The sequence below is a fragment of the Acyrthosiphon pisum genome, chromosome A1, assembly GCF_005508785.2.
Source record: "Acyrthosiphon pisum isolate AL4f chromosome A1, pea_aphid_22Mar2018_4r6ur, whole genome shotgun sequence".
In the NCBI taxonomy this organism is placed as follows: domain Eukaryota; kingdom Metazoa; phylum Arthropoda; class Insecta; order Hemiptera; family Aphididae; genus Acyrthosiphon; species Acyrthosiphon pisum.
The window spans coordinates 84,835,919-84,850,121 of NC_042494.1; the positions used below are offsets into that span (position 1 = coordinate 84,835,919).

The 14,203-nt window shown below is 35.9% G+C and overlaps 1 protein-coding gene across 1 annotated transcript; it reads right to left on the reverse strand.

Moving 5' to 3' along the window:
* Positions 1 to 3,849: 3,849 nt before the first annotated feature.
* Positions 3,850 to 6,986, reverse strand: LOC100168767 (innexin inx2). Its single transcript, XM_001944646.5, has one exon. It carries the CDS (start codon positions 6,588 to 6,590, stop codon positions 5,511 to 5,513), a length of 1,080 nt encoding a protein of 359 aa, XP_001944681.1. The 5' UTR covers positions 6,591 to 6,986; the 3' UTR covers positions 3,850 to 5,510.
* Between the last annotated feature and the right edge of the window lie 7,217 nt (positions 6,987 to 14,203).

Below are 14,203 nucleotides of genomic sequence, written 5' to 3' on the forward strand. Positions count from 1 at the left end.
GTAATGGATATTGGACTGCAACTGGACAAGCCGAGTTTAGGGTCATTTTAATAAAGATACCATGGTTTGTTTTACCCTTATTCTTACAAACAAAATTTGTGGTTGATAAATTGTTGATTAATAGAACATTCAAATGATTATATATTATTTTTGATTAAAAAAAAGAAATTAAGAAATATCCGAAAATTACCTTCTCAAAGTAGGTACAAAAAATATTAAGATTTTTAATTTTTACCATTGTAAACTATCTACCGTGAAAACGGCGTATGTAAAATATAGTATACACTATACATATTACACAATCAATTCAACCACGAATTTCCTTAGCAATACATCACTGACTGTATGTCTGTACACTATTTTTAGAAAAAAAGTTCGATAAGACATTGATGCAGATAATAGGTATACAATATATAGATACTCGTAATAATTTATAAATAAATGTATTCGACCGTATTTAGTGAATAATTGTTTATAGGCATAGAATAATATCTGATATATATACAACAACTAGATAGTCGTTTCCTTCTTGTCATTGAAGTCGGCCACCACTTACAAAGCAGGCAATGTTTACAAAATAATATTATCACAGTATATATGTATATAAATCAATGTAAAATAAATTTTTAACATTGCCTGCTTTATAAATGGCGGGCGATTTCAATAATGGTCACAACTGTAGTATAAAGACGGCTATCTAGTTTTTGTATACATATAATATATATCTATGCTTATAGGTATAAAAATTATAATATTTTGATATCTAATTTGAAATTTGTAATCAAATACGGAAATAAGTAAGATATTGTTGGTTTGGCCGGGGCCCTTCAATCGGTAAATATTGATCTGATATCAGGCATTCAGGCAAACAATATACATAGGTACAGCTAGGGCTAAATTCTGGGGGGCTAAGCTCCCTGCCTCCCCCATAGTTGGGCCAATGCTCCTATTCTTTTGGTAGTTACGCCACTTTATTGGGCTTTACCACATTCAGTTAAAGTGTTACATATTATTAAACTTAACATTCGATTTGGAAAAATATAAGTCATAAATTATATTTTCCTGGTATGGGAGCGTGACTAGCGATTAGTCGTAATTTGTAAGTTGTGTTATGCATTTCACTAGTATAGTTATATTTTAAATTTGAATATTAAAGAGTAGGTATACTTACTTACAATGATTGTCTTATGTGGACAGGTGGATATCAAACGTACGTATAATGGTAACAGTGGTTAGACAATGTTACCCCGCACAAATAGTGTCGGAATAGAATTCAAGTATAAATTTGAATAAGTACTTAATTACTTACATAGTTTATGACTACCCTTTCTATAATTCGATTGCGTAACTGGTAGTTATATGGGCAATAATATATTTTTTTTGTATAAGCCAAAGATTATTTTAGTCCGTTTTTTACTGTGGGAGAGGGTACGTACGGTTTGGAACACAATGGCAATGATTTGCCATTAAAAACCCGGGTCACCCATCAAGGGATTAGCTGATAACACCGGCTGATGCTTGACCTCGGAACACGTTAGTGCATCCAACCACCGGTCCACACCAGACCACAATAATTTTATATTTAAACGGAAAATAGTTTGCGTAATAAATTAGTCTCATCGCACCTACCCTTGTAAAGCACTGGGATGTCTGGATGAAGTCATACTATTGTTCTTCGTTGTTGGGCAGCTGCTGCTGTTGCCTGTTGGCTGTTCCTACTTCAAAATGCGTGCAGTAGTTTCCAGTATTATAACCTACCTTATTAATGTTTTTTATCATGGAGAATATAAGAATGGATATGTCACTAGAAATCAGAATATATAACGCGAAAATGAGCATTTTGATATTTTGATATTTCAAGGGGTCTTTTATCAATCACCTATATAAAAAAAATACAAATACAATATCAATAATAAAATCTCTTGCTGGAGTGACAGTATACTATATAAACTCAGTCTGCCTTTCATCCACATTCCTGACTGCGACACATTATTTTGTTCATATATAGGAATGGCCATCTATGGTTTTTTTAAATTTTTAGTAATTAAGTAACATGCGTCTCCGGCGAAATGAAAAATAAACCAGTAGCCAGTAGGTAGGTACCTAGAGAGTGCTCCACGACGAAATGTATCTCTATATCGTAATGATAGCGACACAATTGGTTGGATTGTGTGTAGTGTGCACCAAGTAGTTGACAGATCACATAATTGCTTACAATGGTCTGGATCATTGAAGTATATTATAAAACATTTTATGTAAATGCTCTAAACGGTAACACCGATGTTTATCAGTGTCGTTATTATTATGATATGTATATAATAACATTTAAGGCATATATCTAACAAGTTACGTTATACGAATGATTATCTTCAAAGAAAATAACAAAAAAATTGCCCGTAAAACGACCCTAAATGTGATCGTGCGATGAATATTTTAGCGTCTATATATATACACGTTAATAAATTATAGTAATTATTATAAACATAAATAAGCTTTACATTTTTATTAATTTATTATTAATGTTATTAATAATATTTTGGAGGGGTTAGGTCATTTTAATGAAATTCAAGAAATATTTTTCATATGGTATATTATATTTACACGCCTAAAGGCGCGTCTAGACGGAGCAGCTTTTGCCGCGTGGCATGAGCGTGAATACATAAATACATTTTCTGCGGCTTTTTTTGATGCCACGTGGGTTGTGCCGCTCGCCTATGCCGCGTGTGTGTGGACGTATTTTCGGCAAAGCCGCGCGGCATCATCAGTATTGTCTACTGGAAGATAATCGGGAAATAAATGCCGCACCGTGTGGACGCGTATTTGCCGCGCAGCAAAAGCTGCTCCGTCTGGACGTGCTTTTATATCTGATCAGTTTTTGTGGTCTTAATCACCTGTCTAAGCCCTTATTTATTTATACCTATAGTGTCGAATGTTAATTAGCATACTTCATTCTACGATTCAAATTGTTTTGTTAAAAATCAAAATGCATTGAACATTATATTCGACGGAAATCATAAATTATTACCTATTATTACTATCACGGCATTTTCATATTTGTCCAGCTAGCGATTTCAAAAAAATTACCGCTACAAGTAAATCACGAAGAAAATGCATTATTAAACTGCAGGCACTGATGCCACTTTAAATATAATTTATTGTATCACTGATAAAAGCTGTAATGGCGCAATGGACATGCATTTTTCGAGGTCGCGTATTAAATTACACACACGTTCCCCTCTTCATTTGACGGAATGTGTATAATATAATATAATATATTATAATATGGTGACTAATAAAAATATTGATCCTTCCGGAAATTTCTCAATTTCATCTCGAATGAATGTCACAACGTTGTTTGTTTTGTACTTAAATCATTTTTCGTCGTTTAGTAATTTATATTAATATTATCAACTCTAAACAATGATTATTAACATTTATATAATATTATGTTTTAATGTTTCTACACGGAAATAGTTGAACGAGTATTTCGTGAAAACGGAAGTCTCTCGTACCTACCTTAGGTTTGTTGTCTTCTTTCACAGAAATAAAAATTATTGTGGTCGTAGATCAATGACTGTTGAATTAACCGTTGTTTGTAAACCACAACATTCACCTGTCGTAGTAGTAGTGAACTATAATAGTAAATCACTAACAATAGTGAATAACCAACGCCGCTGCGGTGTTAATAATGATAAAAGTAATAACATTATAAATTATAATACCATACAGTATCACAGATTTATGTATTATAAGGTATTCATAAGGTACACGACCGGTCTACAGAACGTTTTCACCTAAAAACAATGTCACAAAGATAAATATAATGGATGGGGTAAAAAATAAAATTAATATTATTAAACGGATTTAGTTTATTAGGTTTCAAATACAAATATATATATATCAAAAATATGGTCTACACAATTTGATAGTTTAACTTTACAGTAAGTCATTAAGATCCCTGCAAACAATTACAAATATAAATAATAAAAAAAAAAAACACCAGTCATATTATATACTTGTAAAATGTCTTTTTTTCTTAAATTTTTTATTGTCTTGAATAAAACAGTATCTAATAGTCTTATATTGGCAGTCAATTTGGACTTAATTGACATAGCTGTGGTGTGTGCGTTTTTTTTCAACACACTCAGGAGTGTGTATACACCAAGTGGTCATCGTACAGTTAAATATCAATATGGAATGTTGAATAATTAATTTTGAGCGTACATGATAATTCGTCGAGATATGCACATCAATAATATTACTATATATATATATATATGTAGTACAAAAAGGCACTTATGGAATTTCATTGTTAACATACATATTTAAATAATATATAGCTAATAATAATAATAATATAAAATAAATGTAATATATTATAAGAACTTAAGAACTAGACAAAAAAAAAAGTCAGTATTAAAACTAAATCTAAAATAATAATTATTACAGCTAATTAGCATCACATATATGTTTCATGATTATCTTTATATAGTTCATAAATGACATTCACGAGGGCCCATTTTTTTTTTTTTTTTTACGTATTTACATATTTAATAAGAAAGAATAAGACAATTTTGTACAATGTTTGTGCGAAATTCGATAATTTACTTTTTTGTTGTTGTACAGGTAGATAAAAAAATTAATTTTTTATTACCTGAATATGTTTGATTGTGGAATGTTAATGAAAAAGTAATATTACTTAAAATTAATATAAATACATAAAACATGTGAACACATAGTTTGCTCAAAATGGAAGACTCGAAAAATGTTTCGATTATTGCAAAAAATACCAGTAATGTAACACTATAGTAACACTATTATGAAACTTTATGAAGTGGCACTACCACTGCAGTGGGTAGTGACAATGATGAATCTTAACATAATTTATAGTATTTAGATGAATACATATTGTACCTAATAAAGAGTAAACAGTTAAGTTTTAAGTAATCTGCAGAGATGAATTATTAACAAGTAAATATTGTTAATGGCCAATCATTATTTTCAGGAGGATTAAGTAGCATGAAACCACAGGTTGTCAATGCTCTAAATATTATGTTAACATTAGGTGTCTTAAAGAATGCAACCAAATATCACATTCGCAACACATGCCTGTAGCATGCTTAAACACCACAGAAGTTATATTGTACGTTATGTAGAAGAAAAAAAATGAGACCAACAATAATATAACTTGTTATAAAAATAATGATATAAAAGAAAATATTGTGAAAATTGTCAATCATACTTTAAAAACCAAGAAGGTTATTCATGAACACAACAATTTTTTAACCGCACAACCCCTGTGTTCTCCGATAAAGGTGATCGGACATTAATTTTAAAAATATCATGAATAGATAGCGAAATGCTTCTATATGGGGTGATAAAAATTATATTGAAAAAATAAAACAAATTGTCTAAAATTATTGCTTATCCATTCTTTGATTACCCTAAGCTAACAATGTTTTGTTTAATTTAGTTTTTAAATACATATTTGAAGTTGAATCAAGTCATATTTATACGCTCTGCTTACCGTCCAACCGCTTGGCTAAGTCTGATACAAGCTCCTTGAAAATTAAGGGGTCAATGTTCTTTCCCAACTGGTACAATACAAACCAATCACCGATCTGGCACTTCTTGGTAATGGTTTCAACTTCGTCCTGAGGAGCCAAACGAGATCTTGCTCTCAACAACAACAAACGGAATTTGGGCATCACTACAACGGCTGTGCGGTACACCAAGTTGAGACCACTGAGTACGGCAATGAACAAGAACCAGAACCACAGGAACACATAGATTTTTTCGTTGACAATGTTGAGTGGCAACACACAAAGACCGTCTAACTTCTGGATGGATCCAGATGGACCATACTTGTGGAATGTACATTTTGTAACTTTAGGGAACACCCGAGCCATGGGATCTTCACGTTCTTCAGGCTCCATTTCAGTGAATCGCAGCACATCTGAGCCGTACGTACTGAACTCACCTTCGAGGAAGTAGTCCATGAAGAATATCTGAGCGATGACGTTGACAAAGTTGAGGAACTCGCACAGGAAGAAGCGTATGGCGTAAAAGTTCTGCGTGTGCAGATTGGTGGCAAAGTAGTCGATCAGCAGCTTCTTGCGGTCGTTCTTGCATTCCTCGCTGATGATCGGGCAGTTGAGATCGAGCACAAGCATCTTGATGCGGCCACCCTCCCACGTCTTCCACATGTACCTGGGCAGGTAGAAGAACATTGCTTGGAAGAAGAGAACGAAGCACACCCACTGGTAGTACTTGTGGTACTTGACCTCGTCCTCGCCGTCCACGTGGGACGCGACGCCCGGCTGGACCACGTCTTTGCCGATGCGGCCACCGAGGCGGTTTGGTATGGTGAACGTCGAGTATATCCAACAGTACGTGTCCATGATGTTGAGCGGCACATCGTCGACGATGCAATCGATCGGGTCACCGATGTACTGGCGGGACGTGACAAGCAATGAGAACGACACCAGGATGATAACTGTCACCTTGTAGTGCAACCGGAATATGTTGTTGTCGATGCACACGCTGTCGATTTTCAGCAGCCCCTTGACGGAGCCGAACACGTCGAACATGGCGGCGGCGGGAGCTCAAACGCGGGTTATACTCACTAGACGGGAAACACACCGCCGGAAATCGGAAACTCGTCGTCGACGGCTGCGGCGGCGGCGGTCGTCGGGACGAAGAAACGAGGAGAAAACGTTTTCAACCCGATCTCACGTGCGTGACGGGGCGCGCGTCATTTGTATAGAGACGCTATTAGATCGGCCGCGAAGTGTGTGTCGTGTGTGCACGTCGATTGTCGGCGCGCGCGCGAGCACAAATGCATACGACGAGGACAATAATATTTGAACCGTTTCCAAAAGAGGGCGAAAAAAAAACTCGATAAACCGAACACGATCACATGGATGTACACACGAACGTCGGACGAGCTCGGCCGTTTCTCGTGGAATGATTCGCGGCGGCGGGCGGCGGCCTGCGCGTACTGCGTGCGGTGGGGTGACGGCTGATTGTGCGTGCGCGTGCGCGTGAACGTTGACGGCACGGCGTTGCGTCCGTGTGTGCAACTGTGACGGTTGCCGTGGCGGGTGGGGTGGGGTGGAGGGTGGTGTCGGGTCAATGGAGTCGGCCGGCGCATGCGCGAAACGCCGCTTCGACGGGCCTGCCTGCCGCCGGCTGGTCGCTACTACCCGTACGCGAACGGGTCTCTCTGGCCGCCACTCTCTTTTGTTAACGACGCGTCGTCGTCATCGGCGACAATACACCGAAGGGAAAACCGGTTGTGGTGTTCAGCTCTCTCACTCTTTCCAATGGCGGCCGGGCCGGACGACCGATCGGCACAACATTCCACGCTCGGCGTGTCGTCTCCGCACCGCCGCCGACCGACTCGGATGGCTGTGCGGCAGACGGTCGGCCGGCCAGCTAGCCAGCCACCGGTTCGCGAGCGCTAGCGTCGTCGGCGGCGGGACGGCTTCTACACTACCCGGGCGCGGTGCACACCGACGACGCCGCCGCGGGTTCCCAATTTGTGCCGCTGCGACGATCCTCGTTCAAAAATACGTTTCGCATCGACGCCCATTTCTCCGAGTATCGTACCCGGGTACTCTATGGTTGAAACGAATCGGTTCAAAAAACGTAGTCGCAGCGGATCGTTGTATTCGGCATTGCAGCCGATATTAACGCCTAAAGTTGGCGCTCTTCGTATCATTAAAACATCGTAAACGTATCATTTAGCGTAAACCCGTTCATTTTCATCGTTGACGAGTGTTTCGCGTAAGCCACATTACTCCATTAGCCCATTATTATAATCACGCGCGACCCAATCATCATTATAATCCATCATACTCACCATATACATAGATACTCGCCACTCGGGTGCATGTGAAATATCGCTCGTTAATTGGATTGAGCATATATTATAATATTATATATTGCATTTTTTCGTCATGACCAATCCAGTATGCCACCTACGACTATTATAGCACCATATTGGTACACGAAACGTGACGGATCAATTAGGTGCTATATATAAATTATAATTATACCCCTAAACGACGAATAATCGATCTATCGTAACTACGACTGAACGTTCCACGTGTACCTATTTACTGTACGCGATCAATCTAGATCACAGACCGTCGTGTAAACATTTAGGCGATCACACAGAAATGTATGTTGTGTGGTATCATTGAACGACACTAGGAATACGTACAATTAATCGATTTTAAAGTACACAATATAATATAATATGATATTATGATTTAAGTGGGTTACCTACCAAGAGATTAAGAGGAATATACATACTAATAATTAATATTTATAATACCGTCCGAAAAATATTGCTGCGTCTACCTATATAAAGATACAAACATAACTCGACGTCGGTAATACGCACGTCTGAGCAGGAGTTTTACCGGTGCTTAATCGATAATTAAATTAAATTAAATTAAACAAATAGTATACAGTGTTTTTCGATTAGATACGTTTAGTATAAGTTGTGACTTGTAACTCATAAAATAATCGAAACATTATTAATTTATCGAAACGATGGTTAAATCAACGAGACAACGTATACTATATTTTCAAGCATACACTTACCATGAACCCACGAACGTTTTTTGCTTTTATTTAAATTTTTTTAATTTTAAATATGAAATAATAAGTTTCTTTTAACATTTTTTATTTCCTAAAAATCGTACAACAAAAAATTATTTTTTTATACTGTTTAGTGTTTACGTTAACAACGCTTGAACATTTTTTTGTCTTCGATATCTAATTTCAAAAACCTTGGTCACCGTATGTGCCTCACCCTCACTGCAACCGCCAACCGGTCGACGTTCACTATGTTGTTATACTTATAGGTATCTAAACTTTTATAGTATATTATGTACACACACAGTATAGAAATATAAAAATACTATAAACCCGTCAAAACTGCTGCATTGCATTGTATATACTATGACGTGTAGGTCATCATATAATATACATAATAATATTATATTATGACGTTAAACAATGACCGATCCTATTGATTCGTTCGATTTTCTTGGGCGCACGTCGTGTTTATGGCGAAAAAAATTAATAATAATAAATTTATAGGTAATCATGAACAAATATTGGTAAGTACATCAGTGACTGTACAGTGTACAGTGTACACCCTAATGAGTAATGACCTCGTACATAAATGACGTATAATGATAGTAACTTGGTTATTAAGATTGAATCATTTTGCGTCGATCCTCCGGCTGAAGTAAAAACTGCACGCTACCTCTACAATAACAGCTAGATGCCTAGATGACACATATTCGTACATTTCAGTACTTAAGCCTTATGCCCATATATACCTACCTGCAACGGTAAAAAGCAGATATAATAACTTACGATACGAACGACGTACAGAGATTTATTCGTTCACCTTCACGAAAGAAAACGTTTCAAGAAATAAAAATCGTTCGATCATAATATACATCGTAAATATATTTATATTATATTAGTCATAGCGTTGTATAAAATCTATTGGTCTCGACTTTACCTATGTATAAAATATGCGACACGTATATTTGCAGTACCTGCCCAGAAGCCGGTCCTGCAGTCGAGACGAGGCGTGCTTCAATAAACCCGATTGTATAATCATATGCATAAGTACGTACGTATAAGTTACGAAATTCGTACTCGTTTCGTATCATGGAGTATATTATTTATAATTATATCCGATCGAACACGAATCGTCGCGTGTTGGCCGGAGGAAATGGTGTCGGTCAAACTCAAGGTGAGAAATGTTTCGAACGATATTATAAATATAATAATGTTATATATAGACAAATTTCTCACCGGCAATGTTGTACTTATATTACAATACGATGTTTTATCCACTCGACGAATAATTGTTACGACTTACAATATAGCATAGTAATATTACATAATCGTACCTATGAATTATGATATAATAAATAGAATAATATATTAATATCCCACCGGTTGTCCACAGGTGGATTCCCTCGGGAATGGAGGAACTTCGGATTCCCAATGAAATTTTTTTCCGTCCCCGGGGGAACAAACGATATTATGTTTAGCGATTAAAACATTGTATGTACAGCTGATATATTGTTGGTATACCGAGAAATTTCTTCCGAACTAGGCGGTTCGGACGGAGAAAAAAAAACTATTGTCGAAGACAATATAAGAGCACCGAGTGTCCGAGACCTTAGATGATTTTAGAGGCGATAGGGAAAAAAAGACGATTTTATAATACGTGCGTTTATTATATTGTCAAACTCAAACGGTCAAGCAAAAAAAAAAACGGTCACATTCCCTCTTTTCTATTGGTTTACATATTACATATATACACAACCGATCTCGTTTGTTTTGTTGTCTATCGACAAAAACGCATCTCGATCGTCGGTCAAAAGTAATACACCATAATACCATTGGTTATTATATTATATGGTATGTGGTATGTATATATAGGTATGTCTTATGTAGGATACTTTACTATACTACGAATGTGCATCATCGCTGGCGCCCAATATAGTTTCAAAACGGTCCGTTTTCGAACGACGTCTGCAGTGCACTATTTTTATTTATCTCTGTATTTATTGGTGGTTGGTATGAACTCGACCGTTACTAAACCATCCGTAGTAGACGCTACCCTGCTATTACTCATTTACCCTCAAAATATTATTGTTCTCCGACAAAAAATGCACGATATCATGTTAATATATAAGGGCCGAAGCCATTTCCTTCAAAAATGAAATATAATATACTCCTCCATTATCAAAATAAGAAATAATTTGTATCATGATTTCTACGTAATACCATAAATACAAGTATTTATAATCAATGGTATTACAAATAAAATAAATAGTTTTAATTTTTGGCGGAAAATCGTCCCTCCCAATGTAAGCAATTTAGTCGTTGGGTTGTTTTGAGGATAATAATTTATGAAAAAATATTATTTTCAAAATCAGAACGTCTAGTTATTGTAATGAGAGATCAGAAATATTTTCCTAATTCCTATAATGATCTAACATATAGGGTATCTGGGTATAGGTATATTTGATTTTTTAGTTGAAATAATTTAGAGAGTAAATGTAAATTATTGTGTATAGATAAAACAAAGCAATAATCTACTAAAAATACTTCAGCGAATTTATGTTTTGTTCACATTATTTCAATAACAGACTAAAGTAAAAAATGGAATATTTCGAAATATTAAAAATGATCATCTTTAATAACTGAATGAATACAAAAATAGGCGCAAATAGTGTATGACATTTGGGAGGGGGGGGGGGTTCTAAATCTCAGGTCTATATCGGATACTCTTATAGTTATGATGATTTTACGTTATACCATGTTGAAGACATTAGTTTTTTTTTGGAGGGGGGGCCAGCCCTCCCTTATTTGCGCATATGAATACAAATAAAATATTTTTATAATAAGTACCTATACGTAATATACATCGTACATTAATAAAACTGATAAGAAATGTACAAAGTAAATATTTGAAAAAAAAATTCATGTTGAGAAATTGAGAAACTAACAACTGCAGATTTTCGAATATGGCGTGTGGAGGGAGGAGCCTGGTCGTATCACCTGCAGCGTAAATACGTGATTTATTAATATAATATATAATATGTATATACCTTCTGTAGTCCACTGTGGACATAATATTGAGTTCGGCGCCACTGAAATGCAGCTGCAAGGTGTGGGGCTGTTTCGGAGAAACGGAAATCGCGAATCCTTATAATACAATACATCAGAAACCTGCGTATTATCAGTCTGACAGAGAAATAAGTTATTTTTTCATTTAAAAGATACTCTTCTAACTCTACTTAAATATAATATATCTGCAAGAACGTACTATACACATACTCACCAGCAGACTTGCAGTATATTATAATATGTGTATAGTGCATTGTGTATACTGCGCGCGCATTCGGCCGCCCTCGTTCGAAATAATATGAATAAAAACGTCTCGTCGTCGTCTTATTATATAATAATATCTCCTAAACGGTCATTAAATTCGTGCGTGGGAAATTTCACTGGTCGTGATTGTAGTACGTTTGTAGCAGGTATATAATATAATATACCTGTAGTATATTATGTTATAATATTATACTCTCGTGGTATCGGGAGTAGGTTTTCTCACAAATCATCCGGGGTTGGTTGTGTGGTGACGTCGGCCAAGTGCGATTGTTTTCTCAGCGTTTTAAAAAATATACACACATATTTAAACTCTTGCCATCTATACATAATAGTTAATACCGTATGTATATTATATATTATGTATATGTGTGTGTGTGTGTTTCCTTGTCGATTGCCCAAAGAAAATTACGGATAAGGTTAGGCGTGTATTATATATAAGTGTGTTCAACTGTGTTATGTACTTGTGTGTACCGCAGAGCTCGCATAATCGTTTATACGCGTCGCCGCCGCCGCAGACGACAATAATAATAATAATGTAATATACGGTTCAATATTCATAACCCGGTCCGATCGCGTCGTCCTGCAGTTATGCGGTAAAAAAAGATAAAATAATCATATTATATTACACTGTGCGTGTTTTATATGCCGCGGTCGAAATGAAATTTAAAATAAATATAATGTCAAACAAACGAGATGTGGTTGAATGTACAGCACTTCACACAGAAGTGTTTTTAACAATAAGGGAGGATTTTAGATTTGTTCGGATAAGACATTTATTGTGCAGCGCAGATGACCTTCGAAAAGGTTTCCTCTCAATAACAACATATATACAATGCGTGGAGCCAGGGCCGTCCTTAGAATTGGGCGAAGCCCAGGGCGAAAACCAATTTTCAAACCAATTTGAACACTTTTTTCAAACACAAGGCCTTCAAATGTAAGCAAAAAGCGTGAGGCCAAGGGCCTGGGCCCTGCTTTCCCCCCCTAGGACGGCTCTACATGGAGAAGTATACTGGATAGTCCTTATATTGAGATGTATACGGTACACATATAAATTAATTGCGAATTTGCGCCGACGAGGAATACGGACACACTCCATGCGTGTATATGCGGACGCTATTCACTCCAATATAGTTCGACTTTAAATCAAATTTGTAACATTCAAAAATCAGTTAACTGTTAAGGCATGGACAAGAATAGCGTTACGAATAGCGTTACTTGTTATACGTGTATGATACGTATGGTGTAACCCGAAAAGTCCAAGTGGGACCGAGATCGCTGTTTACAACTCTCATCTCCATATTTTAGGGCATGGGCAATACATGTCATATTTTTTTTATTTAAAACAAGACAGTGAAAATGTATTGTGAAAACGTTGTAGATTATTTGATTTTTTTCGGCATAGTTGTTGTTAACTTCTAAGTTATTTTATGTTAGACAATATGATTGAAACTTTAAATGTATATACTATTCTACCAAAAATAAGGAGCGTGCCTACCTACGTTGCATACGTACATCGGCCATCGATGCAATCGATCAGAATAACTGATTTGGCCTGATATTAGATGGTTTGGCAGGACTCCAGTCACCAGATTTTAGTTCCATATATATTCCAAAATATTATAAACTGGCCGTATGATTGTGTCTTTTAAATTATAATTTTGCTATAGAGTGTGATATCTTGGTTTATTATTGGATTAGGAGATGATGCAGAATATTTAATTAGATATTTCCGATTTCAATGTATTTGAATTAAAAAAATGTTTGAGTTTCAGAAATTTAAATGTCTTATACACCTATCTTACTTTGTAGAAAATACGGACACGTTCGCTCTATTTTACATACGGACCGATGATATCTCGGCGATGACGCGTATACGTAATATAAATTACCTATGTCATCATGATGTCGTAATATGCCTTGAAAACAGTAGTGAGCTATTCATTTAAGTTCGATAACACTTATTAATGTGCGTTGCACAAACTATAATGGCTAATATACTGTAGTATACTATAATTAGTGTTTAATACTATAACATATACAATGATGTTGGTCTGACTGTAATTAATAAACTTAAAAACTACTGGACTGTTTTCAATAAAAGATATATCAATAGATTCCTCGTGACTTGGAGGGTGTTTATAGCTTATTTTTCAACCTATATAGGGAACTAAAATAAAGTTTTTTTATTGTTTTTGCCATTAGTCGCATTATTATTATATTGCTGTAGTTATTATAATAAATTAGTAAAATTAATATACCATAT